This window comes from Halichoerus grypus, chromosome 12 (genome assembly GCF_964656455.1).
Source record: "Halichoerus grypus chromosome 12, mHalGry1.hap1.1, whole genome shotgun sequence".
Classification (NCBI taxonomy): domain Eukaryota; kingdom Metazoa; phylum Chordata; class Mammalia; order Carnivora; family Phocidae; genus Halichoerus; species Halichoerus grypus.
In genome coordinates this window covers 23,598,136-23,624,511 of record NC_135723.1, presented here as the reverse complement: position 1 = coordinate 23,624,511, position 26,376 = coordinate 23,598,136, and the positions used below count along the sequence as shown (strand labels likewise).

General features: G+C 36.4%; 1 protein-coding gene across 10 annotated transcripts in view; it reads left to right on the top strand.

Moving 5' to 3' along the window:
• MAGI2 (membrane associated guanylate kinase, WW and PDZ domain containing 2) overlaps positions 1-26,376 on the top strand; it is a 1,322,716-nt gene that overhangs the window by 879,933 nt on the left and 416,407 nt on the right. For all 10 annotated transcript variants that reach the window (XM_078060071.1, XM_078060067.1, XM_078060065.1 and 7 more), the window contains exon 6: positions 9,584-9,663. In XM_078060071.1, coding sequence (XP_077916197.1) covers positions 9,584-9,663 — 80 coding nt within the window. The remainder of the gene's footprint in view (positions 1-9,583; positions 9,664-26,376) is intronic.

Sequence of the window (26,376 nt, the reverse complement as noted above, 5' to 3'; positions counted from 1 at the left end):
AGCCCTAAATTGGAGATCTCAGCAGAAAATTAAATTGTTGATGTACATAAGACAATCAAAATATTCACTAGGAAGAATAAAAACTAAAAATATTGTAAATGAACACTTATTCCCGCAACACTTATTCCCTCCAACAAGACTCAAACAGAAAAATTAATAAAACCTGAAGTTTTCAGTGCTGACTGTAGATAAAAATATGTAAACTCTGATTATTCAAGAAAAAATATTAAAACTGGATTTCCTTCCCCAACCTGGAGTGATTTGTGACTTAGATCTCCATAGGCAGAACTCAGTTGTGAAATTGAAATGTTACCACATGCCAATATTTAATTCTCATGTGAAGGTGGGAACTTTGATACATTTGGCCAAGGGAATATATAATGAGGTAATTACCTGGTGCTCTGCTTGACTCCAACATGGGATGAGAAATGCAGTGTTTTGCAGAAAATGAATCTCTACCACTCACCTTTTGACAGATATTGTAAATTTAAAAAAAGAGTAAGAATCTCTTGCATTATTTTTTGTTCCTATAATCAATGATCCGAAGACACCTTTTATCAACTAATTAGAAAAGAAGAAGTCATATGGAATTTTTCAAATGCTCAGAAGTATTTAAATCTAAAAATATAACTTTATTATTGATAAGCACAGCACGGGGCCACTCACAGTATAAACCCTAGATGTGAGTTCACATGCTGATATTCAGGAAAATTGATAATCAGAAGGAGACTGATAATATACACATTTTTTATTATATAATGCAGGAGGAGTAAGGATATGTGGAAATAATAAAAGAAAACCAGCATAACAAGTTGATTAAAGAACTGTTTCCTTACAAGGTTTCCAATAATGCAATTATAAAAATCTTTGTGATTACAAAATAATCTTTTCTCTTTTAAATAGTGTCAGATTTTGGGATTGTGAAGAAAAGGGACTTTGAAAGACAGAAGTTGTGTTCATGGTATATAGTAAATGATGAGGCTCTGTCTGGACTTGGAAGAATCTACCAAAATGATTCTGTTAATACTCTAGTGAGTCACCCAGTGTCAGAATTCAAAGATTCGTAAGATTTTGTACTTGTTCTCAAATTTATTGTTGAGATTTATTGTTCAAGTTGGGGAAGAGAGACATATAATTATAAACAGTCAGTAAACAACTAATTTCTGAGTTTTGTGGTACTATTCAGAAAAGAATATATTCAGCACAGACTTAAGTAATAAAAGGAGGCATCATAGGGAAGGTGGGGTCACACAGACTTGGCAGTGTGTAGACACAGCGTTCCAGGTATAGGAACCCAGTCCCTGGGCTTATCAGGGATAGCAAGAAGACCCTATGACCCTACTAGAGAAGAGGTATTTGTTGGTGAATCCTGGGCAATGATTGCTCTGTTTCCATTTTGCTAGATCATTAGTGATTTTGAAAGACAGGCAGAGGGTTTTGTTTGTTTATCTTCTTCCTGTTCCTTCAGGGAAGAATGAATGAGCAGGGGAGCAGAGATAGGTTGAGGTGGAAAATTAAGACACAAAAGAGGAGACAGTATCATTTTGGTGACAGAGCTGATGCTAGAGACATGCACCCAGAGTTTAGGAAAATGAAGCCTTGAATTAAGGCTGAAGTGGGGGTATGATGGGAAGGAGGCTCCTATAGAAGGCAGGTGCAAACGCCCTACTTAAGGAGGTTCCTCCATAGAATGGAGGCATCCTCCACCCCCACCCTTCACCCAGGATCAGTCTGAGCTGCGTCTTTCCTTTCTTGAAAAAGTCACATTTGAATATCAAGACTCAGTGCGATGAGCTCAAATATCAGACTAGAGAGGGATCAGTGCCTCATTTCCACACTATGACCACGTGTACTGTGGTTTCCTTTCTCTCTGCCTGAATTTCACTCTGCTTTACTTTTCCCTCCATTTTTTCACTGATTCTCTCCTGACTGCTTTCACTCTTTCCTCTGGAATGCCCCTTCCTTCCTAATTACAGTCAGATACAATCAGCACTTCAACCCACTGTCATTGACCTGTGAGTACTTTGCTGTTGATATCACAATGAATTCTTCTGTGAATATAGAAGGCCCTTGGAAAGAGTCTGATAGAGCAGGAGCTTGACAGGAGAGGGATCATGGTGGGGCAATAAGGACTTTCTTGGGGACTAAGCTATGATGGGCCCAAGAATTTCTAACCAGTCCTGAAGCAAAGTCAAGGTAAAGAAAGAAGACGAAAAGGCAAATAGAGAAAATTAAGAGAAAGATAAAACAGATGGAAGGGAAGATAGATGTGTGAGGTAAGGAGAGCTGGCATCAGTGAGAACTTCCCTCTGGCACAAATATTGTGAGTCACTTATAGTAATGGAAGTCTCCCCTGGTAGGCAACACCCCTCATTACACTTCACTGAATTCTGTCTCCTATGAAAAAAAGGTTGTGATAAAACAGAAAACAAGTGAGGGGCACCTGGGTGGCTCAGATGGTTAAGCGTCTGCCTTCGGCTCAGGTCATGATCTCAGGGTCCTGGGATCGAGCCCCGCGTCAGGCTTCTGGCTCAGTGGGGAGCCTGCTTCTCCCTCTCCCTCTGCCTCTCCCCCTGCTCATGCTCACTCTCTGTATCTCTGTTGCCTTGAATGAATAAATAAAAAAATCTTATTTTGTAATACAAATTACAGAGAGTAAACACAGACCACATTTTGTGACTGGGGGGATATGCTGAGCTTAGAAATAAGAAATCTGGAGTTGCTTCATACCAAACAATTGATTTTACTTTTCTTTCCAATAAATTTCCCAAGTTTCCTGTCTACTCTTTAATAAATAAAAGCTTAAAATATTTTTGAAATGGTAATTAGTGATTTACTTAAAACTTAAGGGAATACAGAAATGGCAACACAAGAGGAAACAAATTATATGTGTGTCTTCCTGAGAATTTAAAAGCAAAATCAGCCCGGACAATGATTTAGGAAACCATGTACAGCCATGACATTGTCACAGATGTGATTTTCAGTTTCAAAAGCCTGCTTTTAAAAATCTATTATTTAAGATGACATAGCACTCACTACCATTCAGGAAGATGGTAGTAAACAAATAGGTTCTTATTGTCATTTTGTTTTTTGCCAAAGCAATGGCAGTCTCTTTTATGTCACTAACTAAACTGAACCCAAACAAAGAAGGAATTTAATGGGATTCCCAAATCATGTCAATACAGATTAGCCCTATGGCAGCTCTGCTTTATGGAACATTTAGCCTCTGGAATAGTGACTTTCTGGCCGAGAAACTTATAAACAAATACTATTTGTAATATGAAAGTTTACTTTTATTTCAGCCAATGTTTGTTGATGCCGTGGAGGTAGTATGGGATGATGGCAATGGCTTTGCAAGATGATGGTACTATGAGACCTTAAGAATGTTAATTTGTCCAAGAGTGCTTTAGAATCTCAACTATTAAATCGGGTATATCAAATGCTCACAAGGTGGTTATGATATAATATGTGTAATGTAGGCACCATAGCAAAATGATCGAGAGCAAGGACCCTGGAGAAAGGCTGTGTCCCATGAAAGTATGAATCTTGTCAGTTTTGCTGAAAACTGTATTCCCCGCCAGTCACAAAATGTGGTCTGTGTTTACTCTCTGTAATTTGTATTACAAAATATATTGAATTTTTTTCATAATCTTTTTTTCTTCTGCCTGCACAAGACTCCAGTGCCATCTCCAGACAGAAAGTAATATGTTTTAGACCCAAAACAGTATGCGACTCACACTCATGATATCCCAAACACTATTTATAATAAAACCTCTCTTAAAAATGTTTTCTAAACATATGAAAGATAATATGATGGCAAACTCACATAATTCACAAGGTTAATAAAATTTGGGGGAATACTGTTTAGGAAACGACCACTATAGAAGTCATTGACAATAACTTTTTATGTAGATTACCAATGTATAAATTGAAAAAATAGTAAAACTGTGAAAGAATGGAGTCTTGAATGAAAAAGTTCCCACTGTTCATCATCAATTAGATCTATCCAGTCATTGCCTTTAATCTTCTTTTTGGAAAGATGATATAAAAGGGAGAGAAAGTCTTCTGGAAAATGATGTAACCATCCTGAGGATTTTATTGACTATAATATAAAATGTATGTAATATAAAATATATATAATATAAAATGTCAACTTATAGACTTTTAAGAACTAACGTTTAGGGGCACCTGACTGGCTCAGTCAGTAGAGCATGAGATTCTTGATCATGAGTTCGAGCCCCATGTTGGGTGCAGAGATTACTTAAAGAAAAAGAAGAGAGAGAGAGAACTAACATTTATTTTTTAAATTATGTAAAATGTAGTCAATAATCTCTGATTATTGTCTCTGAACCTCTATGACAACTACTATTGAAACTTTAACATCCAAACACATATTGAATTGCCCAATAGATTCTAAAATATTTACCTAGACCTTGTTTACCTTGTTCAAAAGATTATGCTTCTTGCTGTCAAACATCATTGACTTTAATCTCTGATTATTCTTCTGATGTAGTATTTCCCAGATGAAAATACATTTTACTATCAGTTAAAGACTAAGATTAAGAATTGGCTTTGTAGGAGGACTTTTTAAATTCAATGTGTTTGTTATTGTTTTAAGTCTGTTACTATTTTTAGAGAAAATGCAGCAAGGGAATATGTTTGATAATAAAATTTCAGTTGATGAAACATCACCTAGTGTTTGTGCAATACTGAAAACATTATTTTGATCTAGGCGGCAATATAAAAGTAGAGGAGGAGAGAGGAAAAGGAAACAGAAAGAATAGATGGATGAAAGGAGGACATGTCTTAAAATTAGCCTTGAACTGGATCACCTTAAGGGGTTTATACCCTGACTGGGAAAACATAGAGTGATGGAGAAATGGAATGGAGGATACAGTGTGGCATGATCTATATGAAAATCCTCCACCTGTGGGGCACCTGGGTGACTCAGTCAGTTGGCTCTTGGATTCAGCTCAGGTCATGATCTCGGGGTCCTGGAATCGAGCCCTGCGTCAGGATCCCCACTCAGCTGGGAGTCGGCTCGAAGAATTCTGTCTCTCCTTCTCCCTCTGCCCCTCCCCCCGGCTTGCACTCTCTCTCTAAAATAAATTAATTAAAAGAAAAAAGAAAATGCCCCCTCCGTTTGATAGCAGTTTTATTAACCTAATTCTTCAGTATAGCTTCTAAGACCTAATATTCATATGTAGATTCTGTAAATCAGGAATTTTAAGACTTTATTTAGGAAAAATATTCAGGTTGATTTCTGGGGTATTGAGAACAATTTGATAGTTACCTACTTGTGTTACAGATGAGCTTACGGTCCTCCTACTATGCTGCCATCTTAGCTCCCCCCTGGAAAAATATTCAGATCTGAATGGAGAACATTTGATTCAAAAGTGATCTGAATGGAGAATTCAAGTTTATAAGGACAAAAGTGTTTCCGGTGATATGATCTGTGCCTCCTCAATCACAATGTTCTCTCTTTCATCTCTATGCGCCTGCAATTTGATATAATACCTACTAAGTACAAGGCATTCAACACAAAGGAATTTAAAGTTGTGAATTACTATCTTCAAACAGGAGATAAATGTCTCTATTTCCAAACTACTGGCAAAGGCTCTGAGGAAAAGATCTTTGATGATTCTCCGAGGGAGGGAAATAAAGCAACTCAGTATAAAAAGCAAAGTGTTAGGTTTAGTATGCCCCCGGTTTCAGAGCATAAGAAACTTGGAGTTGGGAAACAGATATATCTGGGCTGAATGTCAGCTCTTTCCCCTTCACACACTGGCTGTGTAATCTTGGGCAAGTTACTCACCTTCTCTGAAACTGTTTCTCTGTCTGTAAGGTGGAATTAAAAATCTGTAGCCACAGAGGCTCATTAGCATTAAATGAGGTGATGCATTTGAAAGTTCTAGTTCAGTCCCTGACAAAGTAGACAATCAGGAAATGTTAAGAGATAATGAGAATAACTTTGCAATGGTATACCATAAGGCCGGCAGCTTTTCCTGTCGAAGTGAAGCATTTTCTGTGTGAAAAGAATGTTTCCCCAGGAAGATAAGATGTTATGATTTAACCCGCAGCTTTTGTCAGTTTGGCAAAGGTTAAACTTACAAAAAAAAAAAAAAAACCCCACAGAAATTTCTAATTCATTATAAGTCAGCCTATCACGTCTTCAAAGCCATTCTGTTATGAATTTAAACTAGTATTGCAGAGTTAAATGAAATTTCACTTCTGGCTTGTTCTGCTCCTCCAGATAGATTCATTATATAGTTTAACATCAGGGAAGAGTTTGGATAAACCATTTTTTAAGGTTTTTATCCAGATTTTTAAATCTGACATTGATTGAACTTGAATAGCTACTGACTTTACTCCACTTGATCTCTCACTTTTCATGATCGTCACATTAACTTTATCCATAAAAATACATACAGGAGTAGACCATTATGATTCAGCATTCCTAGAAAAAATTGTTCCATTCCCCAGCTAGGGGGGAAAATTTTCTTTGCAAATGCAGCATATATGTGTGTATGTGTCTCTGTTTAAGAAACTAGTATCAGAATATAAGATCATATAGCATTAGCCTCTTACCTTCCTGTCATTGGTGCACCACACAATTTGGTTAGATACAGAAAACTGATGTCTTGTTTAAATCTACTTTAGCAGTCGAAGTGAAAGGAAATCACATCCTCAAACTTGAGGAAGAGTGCTCTGTAGATTGTGAAAAATCCCTCAATGATCCCATTTTGTACACAGTCTCCTGTCCAATGTTTAATCCCATCTTCAAAGGTAATTGTCGAGGTTAAAAATAAAGGATTTGAGGAAAGTGGAAAAGCCACTTGGTCTGTTGTCTCCCAGATGCATTAAAAATATCGCCTCCATAAGGTATCCTGAAGAAGCATCCAAATTATAGGGCTGGGGAGAGCCACTATTGAAAAATACTGTACTGTATCTTCATGTGGTGTTTAAGACTAACTACTACCCCCATTTTTTTCAGAATCATTTCAGAGGATCAGCTAAAAATGCTATTAACTAGAAGAGACTCCATCTGCCAAAGTGTATTAAAGTGACGTACCATTAATGCTAGTTCAACCTAAAAAAAAAAAAAATCATCCTGTAATGAAATGCTTTGTATAAACACAGGAAAGCTAGGAAACTCACAGTTCTCTACAAAATTAGCCAGTATTTGAGACCAGTGATGGCGTGATACAGAAATGGTAATTTGATTCCCTGTAATGGCTTAGTAATGGCCCCTTACTACTTATCCATAGATGTGTTTGCTTGTGAAAATGTCTCACAGACCTAGAAATAAATGACCTTTCTCCAAAATGAAGGGAGGATTTTGAAGAAGCAAGTGTGCTTAAAAGGAAGGGAAATGTATTTTCCTTGCCCACTTCCCAACATTTCTCCCTAACAAATAAAAACATAGACATGAACACACCTTATACACAAATGCACTCACGGGCATGCGCACTCACGGGCACGTGCACACGCGCGCACACACACACACACACACACACACACACACTTAGTACTGAAGGTGTGTCTATAAAAAACATTTTTAAAAGTGAATTTGTCTTTTTCAAAATGGGAGCAGCAAACACTGAACCCAGTCCACTAACATATTTGGGGTAGTCCTAATCTCCTTCCATGGGTGTCTTTAGTTCAGAGGAAAAGATTAGATATTGACATGAGTACAAATGAGGACCCGAATGAGATGAAAGTGTCTGCAATACTTTACTGGCTTCTGAAACTCGATAATAAAGCACCATCAGGATTTGCAGAGGTCAAACTGGGAGAAAATAAAAGCTAGCGTACTCTCCTGATGATTTATAATTTGACCAAATTCACTGCCTTTATCTGATCAAATTATGAGAGCCCCACTTAGAGGCATCAATCATTGTGAAGTTCCTATGTGAAGAACGTGATGGAGAGTATTTTCTCTTAACCACACATGAAAGTCAGAAATAAGAGGGAGTCTTCTTTAGGAGCAGAGACTTTCTGACCCGAGGAGCAGAGACTTTCTGACCCGAGGATCTTAATGTCTCTGTTTTCAAATCAGAGATGGCTCTACACCTAGACAGGATCATCGTCCAGAAAATACTAGGTGCTTTAACACCTTGGACTTGCTTCCCCACTGCCCGGCTTGTCTCCATCTTTCCTCCTGCCTGCCTTGAAATTTTCTTCTTTCGGTAGGCACCTGGTCTCTATAAGTTTGCTATTAAATATGCTGCCTGGGAGAATTTTCTGACGTTTGCTTTAAGTGGAGATTTGTTCATCAGGTTATCTAGCTGACGCTTGTGTCTCTGATACAATAAGTTATATTTCATAGTTAAATTTCAAAGAAGAAAGAGAAGATATATGTGAAATTGTTATCATTTGACTTTCATCATTATCACTGGACTTTCTTACAGTTGTGTTCAGATATCCCTATTATCTGGCTTTACTTTATATTTCTATACTATTTTCTACTGTTCCCTTTCATGTTCCATTGATTGGCCTTTTGACTCTTCCCTGTATGAGCCTCACACTTTTCCACACCTGTGACTTTGTTCATGCTTTTTCTGAAGCCCTCACAAATGTCACATCCTTGATAATTTGTCCATTGGTAGATGAGATCACTTGAGACAGCTGTACACAGCAAAGACTTTAGTTCCAAAGAGCTTTTGAGTGGTTCTCGAATTATAATGTGCATAAAAATCACCTGGAGTGCTTGCCAATGATGGAGATTTTGTGGCTCAACCTCAAAGATTCTGATTTAGTAGTTCTATGAAATCCCAGAATGTGCACTGTTAATCACCAGGTGACTCCAACTCCAATGCAGGTGATTCTGGGGCCTCTTTAAGAAACACTGTTCTAAAAACATCTCTCCTCTGTTTTTAAAATTTCTGGCAAAAAGCTTCCCAGAAAACATTTTTTTTTTCAAAGCACAAATGTCATCAAAATTGTTATTAAGTCCCAGAAATTCCATTCTAGAAACATTCGAATACAGGCATTTTTACCCTCTGCCTTCCTAGCCGGACTGAAAGTATTTAGTTGGAACACAGCTAAATATGGGTTAATGACATTGCCATTAATCACTTTTTGAGAAAATGTAGGCATCCCGAGAACATGCTGTAATTTTCATCACTTTTATACTGCCGCTGCCAGCTCTGGAGTTAAAGAGTAACAAAACAACTATTTATGAAAAGGGCAGGTTTAAGATGAAAATTATTATTTTGCAAAAGTGAGGAAACAGTATCAGAGCCTGCGAACTGTGCTCTTCCAACTGGAGAATCCTGTGTTTGTAATAAATTCCTTTTGCTCTGGATGAGTTCTGCATTTTCAATGAGGTTAACTTGGCAACATTCTAGTTGATTTTAATAAAAATAGCTGCTTTGAGGACAGGGAGCTGAGGTTGCCAAATTTACAGCTGCCTTGCACAATTACTCTTACACCACCTTCAGGGTTACTTAGAACCAGTAAGCAAATTAAGTGTATCGATTGCAATTTTGTTGGACTAACAACCCCCCCTCCTTTTTTTTTAAGGAATAAACTTGATTCCTTTCAGTATGTGTCTGTTCAGAGTGATCTCTTTTCTTTTCAGCCATAACACAAAGACAACATCATGGCTGGATCCACGACTTGCGAAAAAGGCTAAACCTCCAGAAGAGTGCAAAGAGAATGGTAGGTCATTAAGTTTCTATGATGTTTCTGCATTGCGCTTTGAGCATGTTTGTGTTTCTTAAAGGAGGGTCTCACCTCAAGAAGCAGTCATGTGGTTGAGACAGTTTGAAAGATGTAATATTTAATGCTCAGCTAAGAGAGAGAATTAACACAGCTTTTCAGCAGTGCCATGTGGTTTTCCTTTCTCTCTCTGAGGAGACGGTCCCGGATATCACATCTCTGTCATCTCTGTTGGTTCTCTGTGACTCCTGGCCTGACTTTCCACCACCTTCTAAGCACTTTTTGTTTGCAATGTGTCTCCCTGAGGACTCTGATCCTTTCACTGGAATCGAACATGATGTATAGAGAAACACTATTGTGGAACTATAGATAATAGTGATTTTTGTGTTTAAAGGCATGGCATTCTGCTAGTTATTAAGGAATCTGTGGTATAAAGGTCTGTCCATAGGGCTACTTTGCTTTAATCAACTATTTGAATTAAATAACCAATTGCACGAATATCCTGGGTTATCCATAGTATTTTGTAGTTTCCAATGTAATGATATTAACTTGCTTAGAAATAGACTGTTTTCACGTATGGGAAGAATGTTTTTGAGCAGTTTTGAGGGTTAGATGAGTGTAAACCTTGCTTTGAAATTAGTAAATTATATGGATGAAGTCTGTTAAGAGATGACACTTGTAATTTTTAAAGATAGTGAGTTTAATGTGAAAAGTGCAGTTAAAATTTAGCTAAAATGATAAATAGCATACTCTCCTTGTGATTTATTATTTGACCACAATCCAGCCTTTATCTCCTCAAGCTTCTAGAGTCCTGTTCACAGGCATCTATCATTGAGAAGCTCTTAAAGGTGGAGAAAGTGATGAGGAGAGTTTCAACTTTTAAAAAAGCTTTTGAAACATCAACTTTTTAAAAAGTCTCTAATTCTGAAAGTCCTTTGATTTTAGCAATAGTTCTGGCTTTCCCAGATAATATTTTGATAACATTGTTTGTTTCCATAAGATAACTGTTCACAAGCTAGTTATACACTGGGTTAAATTAAAAATTACAGTGTACCATTTATATGTACATTAAATATCCAGTTTTTAATCACTATCTATATTAAATTTTATATTCATAGCTGTATCTGTCTGCCTTCTGTATAATAGCGTGACCGCATGTGGTTGAATCCCATAAAATTATTATTGTGACCTGAACTTTTGAGCACCATTAGGTTATATATTTCATTGACACCAATAAGACGTGTGCTGCAGATTGTAATCTGTTATAAATTAAAGTGGCCTGATCCGCTGTGTACGGAAGTTATAATTTACTTTTGCCACAGATGTAAAACCTTAGTATATCCTAATTAAAATGAAGTTAACGATTTGCAGTGCTATGACATATTGAACTTCTCAGCCGTCTTATTCTTTTCATTAGAAAAAGCTATTAAAATCAAATTTTGAAACTCTGGCAGAGATGTAGGCATAAGACATTGCATGATCTTAATATTCCAGTGTTCGCAGTGTTTCCCACATCTGCACTTGTCTGTCTTCTCGGGATAGTAGGGGCCTGAACTATGATGCTAGTGCCTGCGAAGGACATGTCACTGAAAAAAACAAGCCCTGGAACACAGTCTTGTAGTTCAGAATGACTTCTAACCAGTCAATTACTATTTGTCTTCATTTTCTACAAAATAAATCGCTCTTAGATTTTATTCCATATGTTATTGGAATGTTTTACAATGGAAAATAACATCTAGTTAGTCAGAATACTATTATTCCAGACATATATTTTGAGTTTCCTGGCCAAGAAAATTGCTTTCAGGTAATACTGTGACTTCTGTTTTATTTTTCTTTAAAACATAGGTTAAAACTGCATGTGTAATCGTTGGATGTTAATGGATTGCTGTTGAGCTCGCCAATTAAGTCAGGCTTCTTTATACATTCTGCTCAGGCCAAACAAAGTAGAGTAATTTTCTGAATGCTGGAATGTGTGTAAAATGTGTATAAAAAACTATAGAGGCTCAAGATGATAAGATCTTTCTCCAGCAAACATTTATCCTCTTCATGCCAGGGAGATAGAGTGGAGGCTAATTCTTTAATCCAATCTGGAGTTGAGCCAATAGGTGGTTGGGTTGAGTTTTGGTAAGACCCTGTTTATCTCTGGTTTGTTTCTGTTATAGGATGTTTGCCGAGGGTTTTCAACTAACACCCCATTTGTAGGTCAGCAAGCATCTTCTATAATAGGTCAGGTCACGTATATTTTAGGTTTTTTGGGTCATCCAGTCTCTTTGTAACTCCTTACTATGCAAAAGCAGGCAGAATCAATATGTAACTAAAGGGCATGGTTGTATTTTGATAAAGCTTTGTTTAAGAACAGAGAATTTGAGTTTCGTATACTTTCGGAAATCGAATATCAAAATACTACTCTTTTGATTTTTTTTTTTTTTGCAACCATTTAAAAGTATATAAATTGTTCTTCATTTCTGGACCATACAGAAAATAGAAGCAGGCTGGATTTGGTCCACAGGACAAACCCAGGCCCAGTGTGTTCATGTGGGGCCTTCCTCTTGGCAGGTCTTGAATGCCAATATTTTAAAAATATTTTTTCTTCTTAGTATTGCAAGACTGACAAAAATCTGTGGTGCATTTCAGGGGTTTTAGCTTAGCTTTTGCCTCTAGACCTTGCAGCTTCTGAATCTGACAAATGTCATCATGGGATAATGGGTTGTGTGTTTAAGATCTCTCAAGTCTATATTTTGTCACTCCAGTCCCTCAAGACTCCTCTACTTTCTGCTGGCTCCAGCAGTGGCCTTCTACCTGGGCCAAGTCTGGGTTTTTCCCACAGCCCACAATCAATAAAATCAGCTGCAAATTCTTCCCTCACCTCTCCAGGGTTTTCTCCTCTTTGGAATCCTAGACCTGTGGTTTCAGGGGTGCTCTGATCCCTTTAAGCTGCTCATTTTTTACATTTTGTATAGATTTTCTGCGTGTTCTCATGGCTTATAAGCTTCTCATTCCATCCGACCTGGAAGCAAAAGTTTTATGCAGTACTTTTAAAAAACATTTTAGACCTTATTGGGTTGCATACCATGAATTCTTGATTATTATCATAATTAATATTTTAATCTCTCAAAATGGAATTCCATGATGTGTATGCGTGCATGCTATTATGAATGTACATAGTTACGTGTGGATGCAGATGTGGACACATGTTGTAGATGTGGGTGCTCGTACTTCTGTTAACATTGGCAGGATAAGTTAATTCCTTGGTCAACTATAAAAAGAAGCTGAGTAAAAGAGAGATGGAAGGGAGGGATCAACTGATTTAAATTATTCTTGGGTTACAGAAAAAACTAGCAGATGTTTTCTTATTATTATCAAGGGGGACATGGGAACACAGACAGCTCCACACAAATACATATTAAACAACCATCTATTGACACCAAAGCAACCATTTTCATTTCTTACCTGAAGGATAATACTGCTACTAAACATAAAAGCATACTTCCTTCTCTCACAATACACTTGAAAATACTGAAGTTACTACATTCTGCGCATTTGTCATCGCTCTGCATTTTAGAGTTTTAGCACCAGTCTACATCACAGAAAAAAGTCTCCACCTACTACTGGATTCTAATATTAGTATTTGGGGGAGTGCCATTTAGCAAGCCAAGATAGTCTTTTACAAAAGGCCACAGAAATCGCAGTTAACTATTACACAGTGTGGATGCGAGATCCATGAACTGTGTATAAAACATCATCATATTTGTCTTTGGCCCTCAGAATCAATACCACGGTGTTTCTCTTTAGACATTTCTAATAACAAACATCCCAGGGGTGACACATCCCCCAAGAATCACTGAGCTAGGGTTAACATCAAAAGTGATTCTCAGGGGGCGCCTCGGTGGTTAGGTCATTAAGTGTCTGCCTTCCACTCCAGTTGTGATCCCAGAGTCCTGGGATCGAGCCCCGCATCGGGCTCCCTGCTCCGCGGGAGGCCTGCTTCTCCCTCTCCCACTCCCCCTGCTTGTGTTCCCTCTCTCGCTGTGTCTCTCTGTCAAATAAATAAATAAATAAAATCTTAAAAAAAAAAAATGGTTCTCAGGTCATGATCTCATGAGTCATTAGATCGAGCCCCACATGGGGCTCTGTGCTCAGGAAGGGAGGAGTCTGCTTGAGATTTTCTCCCTCTGCCCACTCGCTCACACTCTCTTTCTCACATAAATAAGTCTTTTTAAGAAATGCTTCAAGCCTTGTAGGACCGTTCTTTTCTTAAAGTTGAAATGTAATTAAATTATCACATTCAGGAGAGGAAATTGTGTGAAATTTGGAGTCATGGAAAGCTCTAATCCAAACACAAATCTGTGGGTTCTTGGGCTGGGTGCTTAATTTCTGAGAGCCTAGGTTTTCTTACCTGTAAAATGGGAAGCATATCTGTTTCATGCAGATTTAGTTTCAAATATAAGAGGGACAGTGATTGAGGCGCCACAGGCTCTCAATAATTGCTCCTTTCTTTTCCTTCCTGTGTGTTCTGAGCCAACAAATAGCCTCATAGAAGACAAAGGGAGGAATTCAGAATAGTTGGCCTACCTTAAGGGACTTGAATTATTCTAGAGTGTCCTGGAGAGATGGAAATGAACAAACCCATGTAGGCTAAAATTATCCGCCTACCTAATTCCAACCTAATATTGATAGATTGGAGGTTGTCCCCCTCCATTCTGTTACAGTGACTCTAAATTCTCACGAAGTTGTAATCACAGCTGTGCGAACTAGGTGGATTCATTTCTATATTCTATGTCTTTGAGTTATAAGGGAGTTTTATCATGTTACTGTAAAAAAAATAAATTGCATAATCTTAACCTGTTTACCTACATGAGAACTGCATTTCCATTGACATTTAGTTAAAGTTTTGAACTGTTACTTTATCTTTAAGAAAAAAATGGTGCCCAAAATGCACATAAATGAAGACAGCATAAGCTATGTTTTGTAATATTTATTAAGTGGATTTTTTTTTTTTTTCAAGAGGAGGAGGTTTGCCTTTTTAAAATAATAGAAAACATTAATTAGTTTTAGGTCATTTCTTTTTTTTTTTAATTCTTTTTCAAGTTTTTATTTAAGTTCCAGTTAGTTAATATACAGTGTAATATTAGTATCAACTGTACAATATCGTGATTCATCACTTACATACAACACCCAGTGCTCATCACAACTGCCCTCCTTAATCCCCATCACCCATTTAACCCATTCCCCACCTCCCCCCAACACCTCGCCTCCAGCAACCCTCAGTTTGTTCTCTATAGTTACGAGTCTGTTCTCTGGTTTGTCACTCTCTACTTTTTTTTATCCCCCTGTTCATTTGTTTTGTTTCTTAAATTCCACATATGAGTGAAATCGTATGGTATTTGTCTTTCTCTGTCTGACTTATTTCACTTAGCATTATACTCTCTAGCTCCATCCATGTTGTTGCAAATGGCAAGATTTCATTCTTTTTTACGGCTGATATATTCCGTTTTATGTAAATGTACATTCACCAGTCAATGGACATTTGGGCTCTTTCTGTAATTTGGCTATTGTTGATAATGCTGCCATAAACATCAGGGCGTGTCCCTTTCAATCAGTATTTTTGTATTCTTTGGGTAAATACCTAGGAGTGCAATTGCTGGATCATAGTGTAGCTCTACTTTTAACTTTTTGAGGAACCTCCATGCTGTTTTCGACAGTGTCTACACCCCAGTTTGCATTCCCACCAATAAATATAACCAAATTAATTTTACCTTTGAATATTTGTTTTCCTAATCTAATAAACCTGCTAAGATTGTTTGTAAAGCACCTTGAAATTTTTCCACTAGGAAGAATTCAGTAAAACAGACTCTAGGGGCACCTGGGTGGCTTAGTTGGTCAAGTGTCTGCCTTCGGCTCTGGTCAAAGACCCCCAATGTTAACACCTTACATAAATATACTACTATATAAAAATCAGGAAATTGACATTGGTACAATCCACAGAATTTATTTCACCAGTTATACAAGTACTGATGTGTGTGTGTGTGTGTGTGTGTGTATTTTCATGCAATTATATCACATATGTAGTCACATGTGACCATGGCCACAATCAGGAGGGTTTCCCTTTCTCTGCATCCTCGCCAACATCTGTTGTTTCCTGTGTTGTTAAATTTAGCCATTCTGACAGGTGTGAGGTGATATCTCATTGTAGTTTTGATTTGTATTTCCCTAATGATGAGTGATGTTGAGCATCTTTTCATGTGTCTGTTAGCCATCTGTATGTAGTTTTAGGTAATTTCTTAAGTGAATTTCTTAACTGCCACACAGATTAGGAAATGCATACTTTTATTTTCATAGTTCACATTCTGTTCCTAGAGTGCGTAGTTTCTTTCTTTTTAGAATAGAGGCTTTGACCTATTGTCTCATTAAATTTGTATTGATAATTAGGGATCCTAATTTCTCAAGAATAAATATGGCCAAATTAATTACACATTTGAATATTTGTTTTCCTAATCTAATAAACCCGCTAGGATTGTTTGTAAAGCACCTTGACATTTTTCCACTAGGAAGAATTCAGTAAAACAGACTCTAGGGGCACCTGGGTGGCTTAGTCGGTCATGTGTCTGCCTTCGGCTCTGGTCATGACCTTGCGGTCCTGTCCCTTGTCCCCTGCTCAGCGGAGAGTCTGCTTCTCCCTCTCCCTCTGCCCCTTCCCCCCCACTCATGCGCTCACATGCTCTCTCTCTCTCTCTCAAATAAATGAATAAAATCTTAAAAAAAAAAAGACTCTAAAGATACTAACTATTCAGGTACTAAAACTTTAAAATTGAAAAGTCATTGATATATTGAACTCCTATCTTTAAATATTATGAACAAACTAATTTGGATGCTATTTTGTTTCTATGCTGATATTTAGGGTGTTTTATTAAAAAAATTAAGGAAATTTAAAATATCTTAATAGAAATTGTTCTTATTTTGCTAACTGGTAATCATTCATATTAGTCATGATTTTTTATAGCAGCACTTTGAGGTATGCTTCATCCAATGATATAGTACCCTTTCCAGTATTTTCAGCTTAGGAGTACTACGAAATACCAACACTTTAGGAATATAAATCTTTTGTGGAGGAAATAATAAAATCAAACCCAAATAAATCATATATGATGGATATTCCACTGCTTTGCCCCAATACCAAATTCTGCTGTTTATGGCTGGCATCTTTTCTAACTGGTCCCAGTCTACTCTGACTGGTTAGTGTCCAGACCATAGAAATTGTTAAATATTTTGAATATCATTTTTGCACTAATTATTTATGTATTTCTCTCTTCTACCTGCAATCTTTATCATGGCTATAAAATAGTACCTATGTAAGGATTTTAAAATTCTGTCCTTTTATTCTTGATTGCTCAAGTGTTTTTTATGTTTAGGAATGAGTTATGTCTTGTCTTCACTGCTCAATGCATACAAGTTTGAAGGTAATATTGATATCATCAAATCTGCTTGTTCTGTATAGCAGCAAGATAATTTCAAAATATTTCAAATACGACTTTTCAAAATTTTTTATTTTGAAATATTTATAAATTCACAGGAAATTACAAAAGAGGGAACAGGGAGGGCCCAAACACCCCTAACAAAGACCCCCAATATTCACATCTTACGTAAATATAATACTATATAAAAATCAGGAAACTGACATTGGTACAATCCACAGAATTTATTTCACCAGTTATACAAGTACTGGTGTGTGTGTGTGTGTGTGTGTGTGTGTATTTTCATGCAATTATATCACATATGTAGTTACATGTGACCATGGCCACAATCCAGTCATAACTCTTCCATCCCACATGACTCTCTCATGCTACTGCTTTATGTCCATATCCATCCGCTCTCACTGCACAATTCCTAACCCTTAACAACCACTAATCTGTTCTCCATGTCAACTTCTTTGTTATTTCAAAAATATTCTATAAATGGAATTATACAGTATATAAACTTTTGAGATTGACTTTTTTCACTCAACTTAATTACACTGAAACCCATTCAAGTGTGTGTATCAATAGTTTGCTACTTTTTATGTACCACTGTTCAAGCATTTACCCATTGAAGGACATCGAGGTTGATTCCAGCTTTTAGTTAATATGAAAAAAGCTGCCACAAACATTTATATACAGGTTTTTACATTAACACAGTTCTCTTATCCGGAATAAAAGCTCAGGAATGTAATTACTAGGTTTTGGGGAAAGTACATTTTTAGTTTTAGAATAAACAGCCAAACTATTTTCCAGAGTGGCTATATTCTTTTATTTCCCACCAGCAATGAACCAGTTTCTCTACATCCTTGCCAATATTTGGTGTTAGGACTTTTTATATTTTAGTCATTCTGATAGGTGTGTAATGATATTGCATTAGTTTTAATTTGTATTTCCCTAATGGCTAATGATATTGAACATCTTTTCATGTGATTATTTGTCATCTGTGTATCCTGCTTGGTAGCAAGTCTGATAATATCTTTTGCCCAATTTTTATTAGATTATTTTTTTAATTTAGTTTTGAGAGTTATTTCTATATTCTATATATATTAAGTCCCTTTATCAGATATGTTGTTTACAAACATTGTTTCCCAGTGTGTAATTTTTATTTTCATCCTCTTAACAGGGTCTTTTTCAGAGAAAATGTTTTTAATTTTGATGAAGTCAAATTTATCAGTTCTATCAATTTATCAAATTTATGAATTTTTCCTTTTGTGAAACATGCTTTCAGTATCAAGTCTAAGAACTCTTCACCCAGCCCTAGATGCCAAAGATTTTCTCATGTTTTTTTCCTAAATTGTATACTTCAACATTTGACCTGTAAGTCTGTGATCTATTTTGAAATAATTTTTGTATAAGGTGTAAGATCTAGGTTGAGGTTTTTAAATTATTATTATTAGTATAGCCTATGGACATCCACTTACCCCAGTGCCTTTTGGTGAAAAGGCTATCCTTCCTCCACTGAATTGTGTGTGCAACTTTGCCGTAAATCATTTGGGTTCCATTGATCTATGTGTCTATCTCTGCACCAGAACCATCCTGTCTAGATTACTGTAGCTATATCCTAAGCCTTAATATTGAGTAGACTGATATTCCCTACCTTATTTTTAAAAATATATAGATAGAAAGAAACTTTAGTTAATCAGGAAAATATAACAATCCTAAATTCATATGCATCTGATAACATACCTTCAAGTTATAGATAAAGAAAAAAATTACAAATCTGAAAAGAGAATTTGAAAAATTCATGGAGTGTATTACTTCATATCCCTCTCATTACTAAATATCTTAAACAGAAAAAAATAAGAAGAAAGATTTGAATAACAGAAATAGTAATCTTGATTCAAAAGCCACATATAGATACCACACTTAGGTGGAAAATACAATTCTCAAGCACACAAAGTACTTTACAAACATTGAGTACATGGTAGTCTGTAGAGCAAGTCTCAACAAATTTCAAGGTTGACATTCCTATATTACAGAAAAAAAAGATAACTAAAATACTGTCCATGCTTGGAAATATAAAAACACATTTTAACATGTGGTTTTTTTCAAATTTATTGAGATATAATTGATATATTAAATTGTGTAAGTTTAAGATATACAGCATGATCATTTGATACACATAATATATTATGAAATGACTAACACAATAAGCTTAGTTAATATATCCAACAAGTCACATAATTACCTTATGTGGGGGGTGTGGGGATAAGAACATTTAAGATTTACTCTCTTAGCAACCTTCAAGTATAATTTATAGTACTATTAACTATAATCACCATGCCGTACATTATATCTCCAGAGCTAATTCATCTTATAACTGGAAGTTTGTACCTTTTGACCAACATCTCCCCATTTCCTCCATTCCTTAGCCTTCCATTCTATTTTGTTTCGATGAGTTTGTGGGAGAGGGAGTTTTAGATTTCATATATGAGATCATATAGTATTTCTCTCTAACTTATGCATAATGCCCTCAGGGTCTATCCATGTTGTCACAAATGGCAGAATTTCCTTCTTATAGCTGAAAAATATGCCATTGTGTATGTACATTACATTTTCTTTATCCATTCATCCATTGATGGACACGTAGATTGTTTCCATTTGTTGGCTATTTTGAGTAAAGCTGCAAGGAAGATGGGAGTTCAGATACCTTGTCCAGTAGTGATTCAGTTTACTTCAGATATATGGCCAAAAGTAGAATTGCTGGATCATATGGTAGTTCTATTTTTAATTTTTTGAGGAGCCTCCATATGTTTTTCATAGTGGCTGTACCAATTTATATCCCTAGCAACAGTGCCCAAAGGTTCTCTTTTTTCTACATCTTTCCAACACTTGATATCTTGTATATTTTTGGTAGTAGCCATTCTAACAGGTATGAGATGTACATCCTTGTGGTTCAGATACATTTCCTTATGATTAGTGATGTAGAGCACCTTTTCATGTACCTGTTAGGCATTTGTATGTCATCTTTGGAAAAATGTCTACTCAAATCCTCTGTCCATTTTTTAACTGAATTTTGTTTCTTTTCTTTTTTTACTTTTGAGTTGTATGAGTTCCTTATACATTTTGGATTTTAACTCCTTTTCGGATAAATGGTTTGAAATACTTTTTGCCTATTCTATAGATTGCCTTTTTAAATTTTTGGTTATTGTTTCTTTTGCTATTTAGAAGCTTTTCAGTTTGGTGTAGTCCCATTTATTTATATTTTATTTTATTACTTTTGTTTTGGTGTCAAATCCAAAAAATCATTGCCAAGATCAATGTCAAGAAGCTTTTTCCTATGTTTTCTTCTAGTGATTTTTGGTTTCAGATCCTACCTTTAAGTCTTTAACCCATCTCAAGTTAATTTTTGTGAGTGGTTTGATCTAAGCATTATATTTCATTTTTATGCATATGAATATCCACGTGTCTCAACATAACTTATTGAGGAAACTATATATCCCCCATTAAGGATTCCTAGCCCTCTTGTTAAATGTTAGTTGACTGTCAGTGCATGGGTTTATTTCTGGATGCTTGATTTTATCCCATTTGTCTGTGTGTCTCTTTTTATGCCAATACCACAGCATTTTGATTACTTTAGCTTTGTAATATAGTTTGAAATCAGTAAATATGATGCCTTGACTTTGTTTTTCTCTCTGGATTGCTTTTGCTATTCAGGGTCTTTATGATTTCATATGAATTTTAGGATTGTATTTTTATTATGTGAAAAATGCCATTGGAATTTTCATAGCAATTACACTGAGTCTATAGGTAACTTTGGGTAGCATGGACATTTTCACAATACTAGCTCTTCTAATACATAAATACAGGATATGTTTCCATTTATATGTGTCTTCGTCAGTTTTTTCATAAAGTTTTATATTTTCAGCATACAGAACTTGATCTCCTTAGATTTATTCTTTAGAATTTATTTTTGATTCTATCGTAAATGAGATTGTTTTCTTTACTTCTTTTTCAGATAATTCATTGTTATTCTGTATCCTACAACTTTATAGAATTGTTGGTTACTTCTGATAATATTTTGGTATAGTCTTTAGGATTTTCTATATATAAAACTATATCATCCTCAAACAGAGACAATTTTACTTCTTTTCTGATTTGAATGCCTTTCATTTATTTTTTTTTTTCCTAATTTCTCTGGCTAGGACTTCTATTACTACGTTAAATGAAGTTAAATGAATAAATTAATCATTAAATGAATGGGCACCCTTGTCTTATTCTTGATCTTAGAGGAAAGATATTCAACCTTTCATCATTGAGTAGCTGTGCACTTGTCAATATTGCTTTTATTATGTTGAGGTACATTTCTTCTATGCCCAAATTGTTGAGACTTTTTATCATGAAAGAATGTTGAATTTTTTCAATTTTTTGTGCATCTATTGAGATGATCATATGATTTTTCTCTTTCATTTCATTAATATGTTGTGTCATATATACTGATTTACATATGTTGAACCATTTTTGCATCCCAGTGGTAAATTTCACTTGGTCAGAGTGTACGATTTTTTAATGTGCTGTTGAGTTCAATTTGCTAATATTTGATTGAGAAAGTTTATATCTGTATTTATCAGGGATGTTGTTAATTTTCTTTTCTTGTCCTTGTCTGCTTTTGGGATCAGGATAATGCTGGCCTCATAAAATGACTTTGGGAGTATTCCCTCCTTCAGTTTTTTGGAAGAGTTGCAGAGGGATTGGCATTAATTTTTCTTTAAATGTTTGGTAGAATTCACCAGTGAAGCCATCTGGTCCTGGGCTTTTCTTTGTTAAAAAGTCTTTTTTTATGAAAATTACAGTATTTTTATGATTATTTATTGAATTATTTCTGGGGCATCTAGGGGGGAAAAAGCCCATACCATCTTCTCTGGGACCAGTCTAAATACTACCTTTGATACGAAATGATAACAATACTTTAAAGTTTATTTTACCATACACTTTCTTTTCCATCTACCAACACTCTGTGAGGTAGGTAGAGATTTTGAACTCCTACTTTTTCAGTTAATGATGCATAAACTGAAATAAAGCATTCCAAAGATTTTAAGGGCCTTGTCCAATAAATGTGAATTTAAAAATGAGGCTGAATCCAGGCCACCCAAGTTTAAAATAGATCTCAATGTTATATCCATCATGCAACATCACAATATGTTTTAGCTGGAGACACTAAGCCTTTAAAAATATGTTTAAAAAACTGGTTTAAAATATTTTTACTTTACAATTTTGTATTTAAAAAAATAAAAGGGAACTTTCTCATACATTCTTAATATTTTCTCTGGGCTATCAATTTTTTTTTCTTTTCGGCTTTGTCTTGTTATCTTTTTTTTTCCTTTTTTTTTAAATTTTTTTATTGTTATGTTAATCCCCATACACTACATCATTAGTTTTAGATGTAGTGTTCCATGATTCATTGTTTGTGCATAACACCCAGTGCTCCATGCAGAACGTGCCCTCCTCGATACCCATCACCAGGCTAACACATCCTCCCACCCCCCTCCCCTCTAGAACCCTCAGTTTGTTTTTCATAGTCCATCGTCTCTCATGGTTCGCCTACCCCTCCAATTTCCCCCCCTTCATTCTTCCCCTCCTGCTATCTTCTTCTTCTTTTTTTTTTCCTTAACATATATTGCATTATTTGTTTCAGAGGTACAGATCTGAGATTCAACAGTCTTGCACAATTCACAGCTCTTACCAGAGCACATACCCTCCCCAGTGTCTATCACCCAGCCACCCCATCCCTCCCACCCCACCCCCCACTCCAGCAACCCTCAGTTTGTTTCCTGAGATTAAGAATTCCTCATATCAGTGAGGTCATATGATACATGTCGTTCTCTGTTTCACTTATTTCGCTCAGCATAATACCCTCCAGTTCCATCCACGTCATTGCAAATGGCAAGATCTCATTCCTTTTGATGGCTGCATAATATTCCATTGTATATATATACCACCTCTTCTTTATCCATTCATCTGTCGATGGACATCTTGGCTCTTTCCACAGTTTGGCTATTGTGGACATTGCTGCTACCCTTTCAGATCCCTACCTTTGTATCTTTGGGGTAAATACCCAGTAGTGCAATTCCTGGGTCATATGATAGCTCTATTTTCAACTTTTTGAGGAACCTCCATACTGTTTTCCAGAGTGGCTGCACCAGCTTGCATTCCCACCAACAGTGTAGGAGGGTTCCCCTTTCTCCGCATCCCCGCCAACATCTGTCATTTCCTGACTTGTTAATTTTAGCCATTCTGACTGGTGTGAGGTGGTATCTCATTGAGGTTTTGATTTGGATTTCCCTGATGCCGAGCGATATTGAGCACTTTTTCATGTGTCTGTTGGCCCTTTGGATGTCTTCTTTGGAAAAATGTCTGTTCATGTCTTCTGCCCATTTCTTGATTGGATTCTTTGTTCTTTGGGTGTTGAGTTTGATAAGTTCCTTATAGATTTTGGATACTATCCCTTTATCTGATATGTCATTTGCAAATATCTTCTCCCATTCTGTCAGCTGTCTTTTGGTTTTGTTGACTGTTTCCTTTGCTTTGCAAAAGCTTTTTATCTCAGTGAAGTCCCAATAGTTCATTTTTGCCCTTGTTCCCCTTGCCTTTGGCGATGTTTCTGGGAAGAAGGTGCTGCGGCTCAGGTCGAAGAGGTTGCTGCCTGTGTTCTCCTTTAGGATTTTGATGGACTCCTGTCTCACATTGAGGTCTTTCAACCATTTGGAGTCTATTTTTGTGTGTGGTATCAGGAAATGGTCCAGTTTCATTCTTCTGCATGTGGCTGTCCAATTTTCCCAACACCATTTGTTGAAGAGACTGTCTTTTTTCCATTGGACATTCTTTCCTGCTTTGTCAAAGATTAGTTGACCATAGAGTTGAGGGTCCATTTCTGGGCTCTCTATTCTGTTCCATTGATTGATGTGTCTGCTTTTGTGCCAGTACCATACTGTCTTCATGATGACAGCTTTGTAATAGAGCTGGAAGTCCGGAATTGTGATGCCACCAGCTTTGCTTTTCTTTTTCAACATTCCTCTGGCTATGCGGGGTCTTTTCTGGTTCCATACAAATTTTAGGATTATTTGTTCCATTTCTTTGAAAAAAGTGGATGGTATTTTGATGGGGATTGTATTGAATGTGTAGATTGCTCTAGGTAGCATTGACATCTTCACAATATTTGTTCTTCCAATCCATGAGCATGGAACATTTTTCCATTTCTTTGTGTCTTCCTCAATTTCTTTCATGAGTATTTTATAGTTTTCTGAGTACAGATCCTTTGCCTCTTTGGTTAGATTTATTCCTAGGTATCTTATGGTTTTGGGTGCAATTGTAAATGGGATCGACTCCTTAATTTCTCTTTCTTCTGTCTTGTTGTTGGTGTATAGGAATGCCACTGACTTCTGTGCATTGATTTTATATCCTGCCACTTTACTGAATTCCTGTATGAGTTCTAGCAGTTTTGGGGTGGAGTCTTTGGGGTTTTCCACATAAAGTATCATATCATCTGCAAAGAGTGAGAGTTTGACTTCTTCTTTGCCGATTTGGATGCTTTTTATTTCTTTTTGTTGTCTGATTGCTGTGGCTAGGACTTCTATTATTATGTTGAATAGCAGTGGTGATAGTGGACATCCTTGCCGCGTTCCTGACCTTAGGGGGAAAGCTCTCAGTTTTTCCCCATTTAGAATGATATTTGCTGTAGGTTTTTCATAGATGGCTTTTATGATATTGAGGTATGTACCCTCTATGCCTATACTCTGAAGAGTTTTGATCAAGAAAGGATGCTGTACTTTGTCAAATGCTTTTTCTGCATCTATCGAGAGGATCATATGATTCTTGTTCTTTCTTTTATTAATGTATTATATCACATTGCTTGATTTGCGGATGTTGAACCAACCTTGCAGCCCAGGGATAAATCCCACTTGGTCGTGGTGAATAATCCTTTTAATGTACTGTTGGATCCTATTGGCTAGTATTTTGGTGAGAATTTTTGCATCCATGTTCATCAGGAATATTGGTCTGTAATTCTCCTTTTTGATGGGGTCTTTGTCTGGTTTTGGGATCAAGGTAATGGTGGCCTCATAAAATGAGTTTGGAAGTTTTCCTTCCATATCTATTTTTTGGAACAGTTTCAGAAGAATAGGTATTAATTCTTCTTTAAATGTTTGGTAGAATTCCCCTGGGAAGCCATCTGGCCCTGGGCTTTTGTGTTTTGGGAGATTTTTGATGACTGCTTCACTTTCCTTAGTGGTTATAGGTCTGTTCAGGTTTTCTATTTCTTCCTGGTTCAGTTTTGGTAGTTGACACATCTCTAGGAATGCATCCATTTCTTCCAGGTTATCTAATTTGCTGGCATAGAGTTGCTCATAATATGTTCTTATAATTGTTTGTATTTCTTTGGTGTTGGTTGTGATCCCTCCTCTTTCATTCATGATTTTGTTGATTTGGGTCATTTCTCTTTTCTTTTGGATAAGTCTGGCTAGGGGTTTATCAATCTGGTTAATTCTTTCAAAGAACCAGCTCCTAGTTTCGTTGATCTGTTCTACTGTTCTTTTAGTTTCTATTTCATTGATTTCTGCTCTGATCATTATTAGTTCTCTTCTCCTGCTGGGTTTAGGCTTTATTTGCTGTTCTTTCTCCAGCTCCTTTAGGTGTAGGGTTAGGTTGTGTACTTGAGACCTTTCTTGTTTCTTGAGAAAGGCTTGTATTGCTATATACTTTCCTCTTAGGACTGCCTTTGCTGTATCCCAAAGATTTTGAATAGTTGTGTTTTCATTTTCATTGGTTTCCATGAATTTTTTGAATTCTTCTTTAATTTCCTGGTTGACCCATTCATTCTTCAGTAGGATGCTCTTTAGCCTCCATGTATTTGAGTTCTTTCCGACTTTCCTCTTGTGATTGAGTTCTAGTTTCAAAGCATTGTGGTCTGAAAATAGGCAGGGGATGATCCCAATCTTCTGGTACCGGTTGAGACCTGATTTATGACCTAGGATGTGATCTATTCTGGAGAATGTTCCATGGGCACTAGAGAAGAATGTGTATTCCGTTGCTTTGGGATGGAATGTTCTGAATATGTCTGTGAAGTCCATTGGGTGCAGTGTGTCATTTAAAGTCTTTATTTCCTTGTTGATCTTTTGCTTAGATGATCTGTCCATTTCAGTGAGGGGGTGTTAAAGTCCCCCACTATTATTGTATTGTTGTCGATGTGTTTCTTTGCTTTTGT